This window comes from Neofelis nebulosa, chromosome 2, assembly GCF_028018385.1.
Source record: "Neofelis nebulosa isolate mNeoNeb1 chromosome 2, mNeoNeb1.pri, whole genome shotgun sequence".
NCBI classification, from domain to species: Eukaryota; Metazoa; Chordata; class Mammalia; order Carnivora; family Felidae; genus Neofelis; species Neofelis nebulosa.
In genome coordinates this window covers 204,488,215-204,502,233 of record NC_080783.1, presented here as the reverse complement: position 1 = coordinate 204,502,233, position 14,019 = coordinate 204,488,215, and the positions used below count along the sequence as shown (strand labels likewise).

Below are 14,019 nucleotides of genomic sequence, written 5' to 3'. Positions count from 1 at the left end.
GGCTACTCTTCTCCACGTCCCAGCCGTGGCCCTGATCGAGGCTTTATTTCTCCTCACCTGGATTAGTCCAACAGTTCCCCGAATGGTGTCCCTGACTCTAGATCCTTCTTCCCAGACTTCCCCTCTGCCAGTCCTTCCAAGATGCCGGTCTGATCACGCTTGGCATGCTTAGCGCAACATCTTCTTAGTCTGGCCCTAGCCTTCTGTGTCTTCTGTGTTCTTGCCGTTCCGTGTGGCCCCTTCACTCCATGACTCCCTCCGGGTGCCCAGATTCACCTGATCGGTTTCCCGTTCCATGTCTTCCTGCCTTTGTCCTTGCTGAGCCCTGTGCCTGCAAAGCCCTCCCCTCGTTCTTGGTCTAGACAATGCCAATTCATCCTTGACCACTCAGCTCAGCTCGGGCAGATTCGAGGACTCCAGGAAGGGTCTCTTACCTTCCTCCTTGGAACTCCCAGAATCCCTTTGGGCCTCCCCCTCAATCATACAATACACGGTAAGGTAACTGCTTGCTGCCCAAAGACCGCGGCTTATTTTGCTCTTTACGTCTCGGATCCGGTTCCAGACCGGGCACTAAGAAGGCACCAAGAGGTGTTCAGTAAACGGCCAACCACCCACAACGCAAAAATGGTGCCAAGTCACCAGGGCCTGCCCAGTCTGGCCTGGGCCAAGCTACGTGGGGAGGCAGAAGGACCGTCCCTCTCATGTGGCTCTCTGGGACCAGCTGTTCAGCGCTGGCCGACTCTACTGCAGGGGGCCTGACCCCGTGGGGCAGAAACTGCAGAATCGCAGAGCATTCCACTGGCCAAGGCCTGTCCTCCGGTGGCCTTACGGTTATTGTTTCAAAATGAAAGGTTTTAACTGTTTTGATTCTAAAAGAAAGACACACTTGCTGGGAAAATATTAAAGCGATAGAGAAGAATGTAAAATGAAGGGTTAAGCTCTCCTGGCAGTCCCACCCCCACAGACGACCAGAAATAACAATTTTTTTCCCCCCCACACAAATCTGGCTTTACTTTCCAGCGGAAGCTGATCCTCGATCTAACACTGCACAAGGTTTCTTGGACGATGACAAGAGAAATCCCTTTACACTGCCTCGCTTTGCCAGAGAATCCCCGTGGAAGGCTTCGCGAATCTGCACGCTGTCCTCGTGCTGGGACCATTGCTCATTTTCCCTGATGGTCCCAATTTTAGTATAGGTGCTGCCGAAGCGAGCACCAGAAATAACAGTTCTGTAACACTCCGTTTGGGCTTTGAAATGCACATAAACCATGTAGAAACAGGACAGGCACCACGTTTCTTGGCTTCGCATTCTTTCCACATTGTTCGGGGCATCATGAACGTGCCTTCTTCTCTCTTGGTGCTAACTGATGGGACGCTAATGTGTGGTCTTGAAAAGTGAGTTGGGGAAGACACATTCCTCCTTTCCCTAGAGCTCCAGAAAATAGAATCTAGTCCACGTCACAGGACTATCCTCACAAATGTTCCTCAAACACAGGCGGCCCCGGGGGGGGACTTGGTGGCTGCAGAGATGGGCGCTGGGTGTGTGGAAACAGCCTCAGGGACCGGGACGTCTGGGATTCTGACGGATTGACTAAGGCAGTGATTTGCGCCCACTGAGAACGCTTCCTTGACACTTTGTTTTCTGGCCTGTCCAATATTGGCCAGTTGGTGGAAGTTCCAATGACCACCACAGGTGAATAAAACCAACGATTCTGCTAGATTTCTTATTTATCCAAAAAGTTTAGAGTTTGTTTCTCATTTAAATTAGGAAAATACTGGGGCGCCTGGGTGGCTCAGTCGGCTAGGCATCCCACTTTGGCTTAGGTCATGATCTTGTGGTCTGTGGGTTCGAGGCCTGCCTCGGGTTCTGTGCTGACAGCTCAGAAGCCTGGAGCCTGCTTTGGATGCCGTGTCTCCCTCTCTCTGCCCCTCCCCCACGGGCACTCTGTCTAAGAAAAATAAACATTAAAAAAAAAGAGAAATATATATCTATGTATATGTTTGTTAATGTGTAATATTATGTATATACATAGTATGTTATCGAACATATAAATATTCTACTTTGTATTCTGCTTTTCTTAGCCACAGATGATGGATCCATTTTCATGTCAGTACATACATGTAGGGACACCTCATTTTTTGTACTATTGTCACTCCTTAAACTATCATCGCCTTTCTACTACCTGGCGCAGGATTACGCTCTAAGGATACACTGATTGATTTAAGCAAACCCCCTACCGATGGACATTTAAGTTGTTTCCAACTTTTGCCTGTGTAGGTCTTTGTGCACTTGCTTAATTATTCCTCTGCAATCCAATCCCAGGGCAGAATTCCTGGCTCGAGGGAAAAGGCCTATCCAATGCTGACATACCTGGATGACTGTGAGTGAGGGTTTAGGGAGGAGTCTGCCCAGCTTGGAGCAGTTTAAGGCAACCGGCCAGCGGGTCAGACGGCCCACTTGCTGTGTGACCCTGGGTATGGCACTCCCCGTCTCTGGTCCTGTGCTGACATTAAGTGAGGGCAGTGATCCCTGAGGGTCATCCCAGCTCCAGTGTTCTGTAGTCCTGCTATGTTCAGTGGCAGGGAAGGCTCGGGGTGGGGCAGGGGGTGAAGGGGCAGGGGACTCACCCTCAGGTGGGTGCCAGAGATGCGGTCTGGGGTGACTGGCTGCCACTGTTCAGAGCCTTCTTCCTGGATACTGACGAGGTAGCCTGTGACCGGCCCAGCCCCGGTATAAAGCGGGGGCTCCCACTTCAGCATCAGGGAGGTGGCCCGCACCTCGAACGCCTGCACGTCATACGGGGGGCCTGTGGGAGGTGGGGTAGAGGAGGAGTCGGCCAGCCAGCCAGCTAGGCAGCGAGCCGGGCGGTCTGTCATCAACCTTGTCAATCTGGAAGCGCCTGCTCTGGGCATAGTGGGGACCTGGTAGGACTTGGCTTCGTGACAAACTTGGTCTTGGTCTGGGCCTGAGAGAGCGTTAACTTTTCAAAACGTGCTCAGCATCACTTCTTCCGGAAGCATCCACGATCTTCTCCCTCCCTATCCCAGGCAGCAGTAACCCTTCTAATGTCTTTGCTATTTCAGTGATTAGTGTAGGGGCTACGGCATGACCCCCAGAGTCAGATCCCCGGGGTTCGGGCCCCAGCTTCAGGCTTTGGGGCCTCTGCTCAAGTTCCCCAACCCCCATGCTCCTGTCTCCTCGTCTATAAAATACAGATAATGATAATTATTATAATCTAGTGTTGCTGTGAGCATGAATGGCATGACTTGTGGGATCTGTCCACACATGGTAAGGACCCAATAAATATCAGTTGTTCATAATTACTGTCTAAAGCATCACGCATACTAATTATCTACCATTTAGTTAAAAATAAGAACCAGCACTGAGCTGAACAGCATGATGGAAGGTTGCAATCCTTCCTTCCTGGGGAGGAGGTGGGGGCTCATCTGAGAGAAAGTTAACGAGGTTGTGGGGAATGGTGTGCAGGGTGTCAGTCACCCTAACAGCGTGCTCCTGGGGTCTGACATTGGCCTGCGGCCAAAATCAGAGCTCAGATGGTGTGCTGAGCTAGGGGAGAGTTTATGCAGAGGGTGCAGAGCCAGTTGATGGCCAAGGTCAGGGGTCCTCTAAGGTAAGGTTAAGACTGTCTGTGTCAGAGATTATAGGGTTTGTTGGTGGAAGGGACCAGGGGTCTGAGGTCTGGGACCAACAGAGCAAGCTTGGATGCACAGAAAGCTTGGTGACGCCCATCCCATCTACTGGTTGGATTTGGGGGACGGGGTGAGGGCAGGTGCTGGGCTTCGGCATCTTTAGACCCCTCACCTGGTTGGGGCATCGTCCACTCTTTGCACTCAAACAGGTTGCTGGGCGCCGACAGCTCACCAACACCTGCCCAGTTTGCCGCCCGGGCACGGAACTCGTAGAAGTGGCCTTCACGAAGGTTACTGATCTTGAAGAGCAGAGACAGACAGTGAAAGCCAAGGCTGAGGCAAAAGGGAAAGGGGTGTGGCAGGGGCAGCGCAGAGGTCAGAGCAGGAAGTCCCTGGGGCCTTAAACAAGGTTGGTCAAGTGAGTCTGCATTTGAAAATTAGCCAGATTATTGAGTCCAGGGAACCTGAGGCCTTCTTGGCTTCAGGACCTCTAACAGTGACCTCTGGTCTCCACCGGCACAGGCCAGGACACGAGGCGGTGGCCACATTCCAGGCTTACCTTGCAGACCCGGGTGGGGATGGGCTGCTGGTTGACCGGGTGCCAGTCCAGCTCCTCTGAGTCGTGCTGGTCCAGGAAGTAGCCCAGGATCTTGCCGCCTCCACGACGCTTGGGGGGCTTCCACCCAATGACCATGTCATTTTTCCCACAGCTCAGGAGAGCGAAATCATATGGGGCAGATGGCGTGGCTACGGGGAGGAGGGAGGTGAGGACAGCCGCTTCCTTAGGGGCGGCCACATTGGGCAGTGGGGCCCGAGGGAGCCAACATGCGTCCTCCAGTGGATGCCCACCTTGTTTTGGGGTACTAATTTAGCCAATAGCATTTGCCGGTAATCCTGACTCCACTCCCTAGAGGGCAGCTGGGCCTCAGAGCTGGTGAGACCTTTGCCCCATGGCCTCAGACCATTGTCATTTCCTCCCCAAAGGAAAGGCAGGGAGGTGCTCGGGGTCAGCTTTAGTTCCCCTCAGAGGACTTATGCCCCCTTGGTCTCTGGGACTGGACCCTCCAAGATGTGGTCGATAAGCCCCCACTCTCTGCCCCGCTCAGGGCTGCCCCCAGGAGACATGCAGACTGGACCTGCCCTTTGGACTTACCCAGAGCCTGCTTGACCCTGATGGGTTCGGTGGTCGCTGAGCTCTCACCTACCCCAGCCTCGCTGACTGATCGGACACAAAACTCGTACTCTTTCCCCGTCCTCAGCCCAGGGACCGTAAACCTGGAAGAGAAATGTGTAAGCTTTCAGGGAGGGTCAAACAGCTTGCAGATGTCCCTGAACTTTCTAGAACAATCTTGTGGGCTAAGTGGCCACCAGAGGTAGGATTTGAGGTTTTGGGCCAGTTCTTTGTTTGTTTGTTTTAATTTTTTAAAGTTTATTTTATTTTCTTAAAAAATTTTTTTCAATGTTCATTTTTGAGAGAGAGAGACAGAGTGTGAATGGGGGAAAGGCAGAGAGAGAGGGAGACACAGAAGCTAAAACAGTCTCCAGGCTCTGAGCTGTCAGCACAGAGCCTAACGCAGGGCTTGAACTCACAAACTGTGAGATCATGACCTGAGCCAAAGTCGGACGCTTAACTGACTGAGTCATCCAGGTGCCCCTTAAGTATATTTTTTATTGATTTTGAGAGAGAGGCAGAGAGAGCGAGTGGGAGGGGGTAGAGAGAGAGGGAGAGAGACGATCCCAAATAGGCTCTGCACTGTTAGCACTGAGCCCAATGCAGGGCTCGAACCCATGGATCGTGAGATCACGACCTGAGCCGAAATCAAGAGTCGTACGCTTAACTTACTGAGCCACCCCGGCCCCCCTAGGGCCAGTTCATGCCTAAAGATTATTGCCTCTGCCTCCAGAGTGATGCCCGCACCCTGGATGGTGAGTTATTAAGATTTTTAAAGGTTGGGGGAAGGTGGTCAAAAGGTACAAACTTCCAGTTATAAAGTAAATCAGTACTCGGGATGGAATACACAATGTGGGGACCACAGTTGTTACCACTGTGTGATATACAGGAAAGTTGTTAAGAGAGTAGGTCCTAAGAGTTCTCATCACAACGAGAAAAATGATTTTTCTTTTTACTGTGTCTATAGAAGATGATGGATGTTAACTAAGCCTATGGTGGTAATCATTTCATAACATACGTAAATCAAACCACCATGCTATTTACCTTGAACTTACACAGACAGTCACGTATGTCTGTTATCTCTCGATAAAACTGGGGAAAAAAAAGATGTTAAAGGGTGTGGCTCTTCCAGAGTCCACCATTAAAATGCAGATATGCTGGGAAAGCTACCCCCCCCCCCCCCCCGAAGGCCCAGGCAGCCAACCCCTGAACTGTGCTACCTGGTGTATGTCCAGGACTTTGGGCCTCGTCCTTGAAATACAGCAGTGGTTCATATTATCTGCATGGATTCTGTGATTCTAAAACACAGAATCCTTTCAAAGACCCAGAAAGAGACTTGTCATCCAGAGACATACATCCAGAGACACTCTGGTTTAGACAAAAATGCCCCTTCCTGATAAAACCCAAATGGCAGACCCCTTTTTCTCTCTTTTCACTTATCGACAGTTTCCTGTAGCAAATCTTGCTCTACAGGGAGCTTCTCTCAGCCAGCTGTCCCCGATGAGACCTGAGGACCTCAGTCAAGTGTTGACAGCTGACACAGCAGTAAGTTCCCTGCTCAGGGACATGCATGTCTCATGGGGAGCACACCTCAATGAGAGGGATGGAGCATGGAGGGGGGGATGTTGCTCAGGGAGCACCTGGCTAGGGGAGGCTGGGGGTGGCTCCCAGGACCAGCCCCTGCTGACAACAGATGGTGACCACGACAGCAATGACGGCAGCCACGCACACAGGTCTAGCCCTGGCTTTCCCTATAATCTTCGTAACCGCAGGCTCTTGTCACAGCACCCTCAGGGGAAGGTACTGTTCTTACCCCTGTTTTGGAGGTACGGATGAAGTTGAATGTCGGAATGCGGAGGGGCCCTTACGGATCAAAGGGTCCAGTTTCTGCACTTTCCTGGTGGGGAGGGCCTCCCCCAGAAGGAAAGAGGAGAGCCAAGGGCACCCGGCCAATTAGAAACACCACCTGGACCACAGCCCAGGCCTCCTGAGTCCCAGAGCAGAGCCTGCCCATTCGTTAGTCATCCATTAGGACATTCAGACACGGAGCATACAATGAGCCGGGTTCTGTGGGGCCCGGCGGTATGGCAGACCGGACCCCCACAGTCCAGCGGGGCTCCCTTTATGCCATCACACAAGGCAGCACTCCTGGGCAGTGGTGGTTAGCCTCTTTCCAGCCATGACATATGTAACCGTCAGCACGCACACGTGTGATGAGTTCTCTGGACGTTTCAGAAGAGTGTGCCACCCCTCATGTGTGACGTGTGTCCCAGATGTGCCAATACCTTGAGTAACTCTCTCACCACCCTTGCCTCCCCTCAGGGAAGCACATCAAATGCAAGTTGAAGGAGAGATATTATTCTAGGGACAACCTGGTCACATTTGTCAAAATTTGTCAAAAATCTGATGATTCTCCAACTTGGGAAGTTTTAGCCATAACGAATTATGAGTGACCCCTCACAGCTGACCACGAGATACCAAAGACTTGTGGGGGTCCCAGGTCCTGTCCCTTTTTCTGGGTAAGATAATCAAGGGGCTGGTGGTCAAGAGGAGCCCAGCCAGGTGTGCTCAGGGCCCCCAGTCATCTGATGGAAAAGGAGGGGAGCCCCTGATCCCACAGAACCTCAAAACCGACAGAAGTCAGGAGCCCAGAAGCTTCGAGGTTCACTGCGCCTGCCAGGACCGGGGCCACCGAGTGAGGAGGGAGCCTCTGCGGAGAGGAGAGTCTGGTCCTACCTGCCCAGATGACAGAGGAGGAATCCAGCCTCAGAAGAGCGAGTACCCATGCCGAAGCACCAGGCGAGTGAGGGGTGCATGCAGAGTCCAAACCCAGGCCTCCCGGGCTGCACCCTCTGCCCCTCTCTGTCTCTAAGCTCCCGGACAGACGAGACCCAGTCTGTCACCTCTGCAGGCAGCAAGCCCTCAGCCAGCGTTTGCTGAGTAAGAGCCCATCCGGTCAAGTTCCAGTTTTCCACTACTAGCTAAGGGACTTTGGCAAGTTACTTAAGAGCTCTATGCCTCAGTTTCTTCATCTGCATAGTGATGAGAAAAACAACAGTCCTAAACTCAGAGCATTGCAGTTAGAATGAACTGACCTAATATAGGAAAAGAGCTTGGAATAGTGCCCAGCGCCCAGTGCCACATTGTGAAATGGCAGGTGCCACGGTCCTTATGGCCCCTCCTTGCAGGAAGGCTGGGGCAAACTCACTTGTTGCCCTGGATGGGTTTGTTGTTAACCGTTTGCCACTCAGATGATCCTGCCTCCCGGGAGTAGATGTAATAGCCCAGGAGCTCTGGGTGGCCTTTCACCGGGTCCCAGGTCAGGGACACAGAGGTCTGCGTGTCTCGGAACGCTTGAACTTGAGCTGGAGGAGGCAGAGTAGCTAAAAAACAGAAACGTGGGTGATGTGATGCTGCAGGGGAGGGGAGGGATGTGGGGAAAGGCTGGGAGGAGCCCCCACCACAATCAAGAGTGGCAGGGGGGTGGCAGTCATGCCCTGGGGCTTTGGGTATTCCCTCCTGGGCCCAGGGGCAGCCCCAGACTATTAGTCTCAAGTTCCCTCCCTCTTACCTCCGAACATCTCTGCTTCCTCATGAAAGCCTCCATTCATTAATCCTTAGTCTCTGTCCCCTCCCTCCCTCACCACTGTCTCTCTCTTTGGCGTGTGTGTGTGTGTGTGTGTGTGTGTGCGTGTCTTCTCATTTTGGTATAATAATTTAACTTTTACAATACAGACAAATGCTTTTTCTTTCTTCCTCCCTTCCCTCCCCCTCTCCCCTCTTTTTCTCTCCTCGCCTTTTCTGAACTATACAGGAACTTTGCCCCTGACACTGCCTTCTGGTCCAGAGACTGCCCACATCTGATCACAAACCGCTCACTGGCCAGACTCTGAATCATGTCTATATGTTAGCTGGGCCACGATTAAAGAAAAACACCACTTGTCCACCAATCCATCCATACTTGCTATGAGTGTGTGTGTGTGTGTGTGTGTATACATATATATATATATATATATATATATATATATATATATATATATATACACTTCATAAATTAGTGAAACAGATCAAATCTAGGACTTTGCTATCTTCCCCAAAGGGGTCCTGCACCACTTCAGGCTTTTCTTGGATAGGGCGAGCTGCAGCTGGGTTCCTTAAAGGGCTAGTCAGTCGCGACAGCTGCAGGGAACCTTCTGATCTTATCAAAATCAAAGAACCCCAGAATCCGGGGGCCTCAGAAGAGGGAGGGGCCCTGCGAGGTTGGGACCAGGATGGAGACGCAGCTGGGAGACTCCGAAAGGGGCCGGAGGTGGGAGCGGTACCCAGGCTTTCAGAACCCCAGGTTTGGCAGGTGAGGACGCCAAGGCTTGCGGCTAGGAAATGACTTGCCCAGGCCCGCGCTGTGTTGCTGATGAGAAGCGCCCTGCCTGGGGAGCCAGAGCTTGGAGTGGGACAGCGTTAGAACTGAGGGACCACTTGTTCGTACTCAGCTCCTGTGCTGGACCAGCTGGATTCTGCAACCTGTGAATTGCTGATCTGGAAAAAGTCTCCATACTCTCACGAGCTCCCCACCCAGAGAAACGTTGATTCCTGATGTTCTGAGACCAGGGCTGAGATCATGCTGCTTGTCAGCTTTGTGATAGGCAAAAGGGGTCAGGGACAGGGACCCTGGAGCATGGCTTTGTATTTGCAGCGGTGGAGTCCCCGCTCTGGATGCTGACGGCCTGGCCTGGCTTGGTCTGCCCCCCTCTCCTGCATCACATGGGTACCTGGCTTCCCCTTCAAGGCGATGGGCTCGCTGGGCTCCGATGGATCACTCATGCCATACTGGTTTATTGATCGCACTCTGAAGACATAGGACTTCCCTTTCTCCAGATCCAAAAGGGCGAATCTTGGAGATTTCACAGGAGTTTCTGAGCTGATGGCCTCCCAGGTGCCACTACCTATGACCGACTGTGACAAAGGAAAGAAACCCGCATTAGTTAAGCAGTTGCTTGGGACTGGGCTCTGTGCCCACACAGCTCTCATTAACTTCTAACCCCCGGCCCAGGCTGCCCCTGAACACTGAGTTCTGGATCCCCTATCCCCTCAACATCTCTGCCTGGATGCCTACTGAGCATCTCACCTTCAACATGTCTAGAACTTGACTCTGGATCTTGCCCCCAAACCCGCCCATATTTGGTTGGTGGGACCCATCCTTCTAATCGCTCAGGCCAAAATCCCTAAAGCCATCCTAGGCTCCTTCCCTCTGACCCTCACGTCCCAAATATGCTCTATCAACAACTTCAGTTGGCTCCACCTTCAGAATCTATCCAGAAACCAACATGGTGTATCACCTTATTGACCCCTGCTACAGCCTTGATCCAAGCCATCAACATCATCATCATCATCATCATCATCATCATCATCACCACCATCATCTCTCACCTGAGCTACGTCACTCTTTTCTCTAAATGACAATCAGAAGGATCCTTTCAGAACACAAGTCAGATCACATCCCCATCTGTCCATCTGACACCTCCCTCAGGGTGGAAGCTTCTTCATGGCCTGACCCCTGCTACCCATCTGGCTACATCCACTTCTCCCTTCCCCCTGAGCCTCCCTGATCTTCCGGATGGCAACAACCCCAACTCTTGTCTCTGGGCCTTTGCACTTGATGGTGTCTTTGCCTGGGATGTTCTTCCCTCCAGAAATCTCTGCTAGTCTCCTCATTTCTTTTAGGCTTTTATTCAAAACTCACCTTCTCAGAGAGGACTCCCCAGCTCCCCATCCAAAAAGTCAGCCAACCCTCCCCCAAATACTTCAACCCCTCTCCCTGCTTTTTGTCTTTCTCCCTAGCACCTACCACTAGTTAATGTGCTAAGTATTTTCCTGACTTATCTTCTTTACCGCCCGTCCCACACCCCCTACTCGAATCTCAGCTCCACGAGCCAGGGGTTTGTCTGTTTTATCCACTGCCAACCCCCCAGGGCCCAGAACAGCACTGGTACATGGGAGGTGCTCAATCTAGGTTTGTGGGGACCAACAAGTGAGGCAATGAATACATTCTCACAATAACCCTGCGAGGTACGTGTTAATTTCCCCACCAATGATAAAACTTGGGTTCAGGGAGTTTCGGTCACTTGACTGAAAGTCACGCATCTAACGACTGGTGTGTCTGGTATTTAAGCTCAGGTGTGGGTGCCTCCAACCTGCTTCCTCTTCACAGCATAAGGGATCCAAAAGGCAGCCATAGATGCTGCATCTCTGGGCACATAGAGGGTGAAGGGCTGAGGGGGGCGGCAGGTGAGTAAGACGCCCAGAGGCCACTACCGCTGGGTATGGCAGCTAAAACCCGGAAGCACTGGGGGAGCTCACTGACCCTTTCCTCTCTGTGCTTTCCCCTCCCAAGGCCCACCTGCCTGTCAGTAGTCCAGAACCCAGCTAGGGGGAAAAAAAAATCACAATAAAAACCAGGCAATGTTGCTGAGCACCTACTGTGGGCCAGGTTCTATTCTAGTCCTCATGTACTTTAATTAATTTGATCCTCATATTGGCTCTCTAAGGTGCGTACGGTTATTAGCTCTCTTTTACGGAAGAAGAAACTGAGGCACAGAGAGACTAACTAACTTGTCCAAGGTCACACAGCTAGTAAGTAACAGAGACCAGATTTGAACCCAGGCAATCTGACCCCAACATTTTAACCATCACGTGGCTAGAGCCTCACAAAGCAAGTCCTCAACGATGCATGGCTTTCCTATGTGGGAAGACATCACCCGTGCGCATGCAAAGAGAGGCCCATTTGAACAACCCGAACTTTCGCTAAACCTGTGCTGTCCCCCTACTACGTGCCAGGCCGTGTGCAGCAAGTAATGAGAAGGTAACTCTGGTCTTTTCCTTCGGGGGAGTCGGAGTCAAGAACGTGTCCCTGGGACGTGTCTACAGGCCCAGAGCTGCGGGCCCAGCTGCGTGCCGCGTCTTATTTCACCCTCTGTTCGATGCCGGAGGAAACTGAGGCTCAGGGAGCTCAGGAAACTGGCTCACACAGCAGAAGTCAGGATTTGAGTTGATCTTAACACCATGCTGTTTTCCACTCTGCCAGCTGCCTCCCCTCCACTGTGAAATCCACTCCCGATGAGCTGCCCACATCCCGACACCTGCCCCCACTTTGTCTGGCTGAGAACTGCCTCCAGCGCTACCCGCCCCCGCCCCCCCTGCTGAGTGAGTGTGGCTGGCCGTGACCCTGGCTCCAGGGTACCCTCCCCGTGTGGCCCTGGCCAGGAAGAGGGGCTTGACTGGATGTGTGACTCCATGCCAGCCAGACTTGGGGGCCGAGAGCTACCCTGGAAATGGTGGATTGTACTTCTGTTATTGTGGTCTGTGTCCCTTAATTCTGTGTATTTCCATGAACGGCCTCGGGAGCTGCCGCCAGTAACTGGCCTGGGAGGGCTGAGGTCACCTCAAAAGGTCTGCCCCGGTGTAGGGCCAATCTCAGCCCTTCCGGGCAGGGATTCCCTTCTAGGGAACACTGCCTGTGGTCTCTCAGTGCTTCCCCCAGCTCCCCCACACCTCCCCGGGTGACAGCATGCCTACTCTTCAGCCTAGCCTGGGGCTGGGGCCCTTGGAGTCTCCATACCTTCTCCAGAGAGTATGTCAGTGGGGCTTTGCCCCGAGGCCTTGGCTCATCCCAGCCCAGAACCACGTAGGCATCACGGATCTCACTGGCGTGGACATTGGTCGGAGGTAAGGGGATGGTCACAAAGTCTGGAATCAGAGTCATCAAGGGGCGGAGACAGGTGGGCTGTCAGAGACCCCTCGTTTCATAGAGGAGGAAACGGGCCCAGAGAGGGGTAGGAACTTGCTCCAGGTCACCCAGCAAGGCCAGGCACAGCCAGGGCGAGAAGCCACGTCTCCCAATATCCTCCCCAGGGCTTTCCCCGACGTGCTACCTCCTCTACAAGGGGCACAGCAAGATGGGCCACCGTCACCTGAGAACATTGGCCTCCTCCGACTGGACCTCACCGCCCTCCCCTCCCCACACCCCACAGGTGGACAGCTTCTGCCTCTCTGCCAGTTTGTGTCCCAGAGTTTCCAGAACCAAAAGGAAGCTGGAATCGTGAGGCAAAGGGTTAGGAGGTTCACACGTACCTTCAAAATCATCTGTGCTGACCGTGATCTTGTTTCCCAGGTCAAAGGGGATCTCTAGGGTGGAGAATGGAGCACGTTGGGGAATGGAGCATGTTGGGGGAGGAGTAGGGGGTGCAGAGGTTGTGTGTGGCGGGGGGCTAGGACAGGAGGGGTCAGGGCAGGACCTGCCAACTCTGGGAGCTGATTCCTCGCCCTGTTCCCAGTCCTGGCTTCTGAGCTCCTCCCTGTTTGACCTCAAGCAGGTGCTGTCTGACCCCCAGACTCTCAGGGGTCTAAAGCAGAACACTGCTGTTCTAGACCCTGAGAGGTGCTCTGTCTTCTTGGGGCAAATGGGGACAGAAGGGAAGTAATGTGTCTGGGGTCGGATGCCTAGGGCACGGTGCAGCTGGAGGCAAACCCAAGTCAGACTGACCCCTCAAGGCTGGAAGGGCAGTGGGGGGGCCCCCACCACATGCCCCCAGGCTGACAGATCCTGAAGCAGGGCTGTTTTCCTCCTTCAGATTAAGGGCATCTGAAGAAGGTGTTGTGGTCCTTCCTTAGTTTAACATCTCCTGTGGGCAGATTCATGTTCCTTCCATCAGACTAGCTATACCTTCCCCTTTGGGCTAGGGCTTCCTGAGGACAGCACTGCGCTTCCTCCAACAGCCTAGGGGTTCCTGAGACTGTGTCTCCTCCAACAGACTAGCAGTTCCTGAGACTGTGTCTCCTCCATCAGCCTAGCGGTTCCTGAGACTGTGTCTCCCCCATCAGACTAGGGGTTCCTGAGACTGTGTCTCCTCCATCAGACTAGCAGTTCCTGAGACTGTGTCTCCCCCATCAGACTAGGGGTTCCTGAGACTGTGTCTCCTCCATCAGACTAGCAGTTCCTGACACTGTGTCTCCTCCATCAGACTAGCAGTTCCTGAGACTGTGTCTCCCCCATCAGACTAGAGGTTCCTGAGACTGTGTCTCCCCCATCAGACTAGCAGTTCCTGAGACTGTGTCTCCCCCATCAGACTAGGGGTTCCTGAGACTGTGTCTCCTCCATCAGACTAGCAGTTCCTAACACTGTGTCTCCTCCATCAGACTAG

At 53.0% G+C, this 14,019-nt stretch overlaps 1 protein-coding gene across 3 annotated transcripts in view; it reads right to left on the bottom strand.

The window, feature by feature from the left end:
- The window catches only part of MYOM3 (myomesin 3), a 49,475-nt gene that overhangs the window by 16,087 nt on the left and 19,369 nt on the right, over positions 1-14,019 (bottom strand). For all 3 annotated transcript variants that reach the window (XM_058718638.1, XM_058718639.1, XM_058718640.1), the window contains 8 exons: positions 12,950-13,003; positions 12,438-12,565; positions 9,592-9,775; positions 8,031-8,205; positions 4,805-4,926; positions 4,211-4,398; positions 3,824-3,950; positions 2,629-2,807 (listed from right to left, as the gene is read on the bottom strand). In XM_058718638.1, the coding sequence (XP_058574621.1) occupies positions 2,629-2,807; positions 3,824-3,950; positions 4,211-4,398; positions 4,805-4,926; positions 8,031-8,205; positions 9,592-9,775; positions 12,438-12,565; positions 12,950-13,003 (1,157 nt within the window). The remainder of the gene's footprint in view (positions 1-2,628; positions 2,808-3,823; positions 3,951-4,210; positions 4,399-4,804; positions 4,927-8,030; positions 8,206-9,591; positions 9,776-12,437; positions 12,566-12,949; positions 13,004-14,019) is intronic.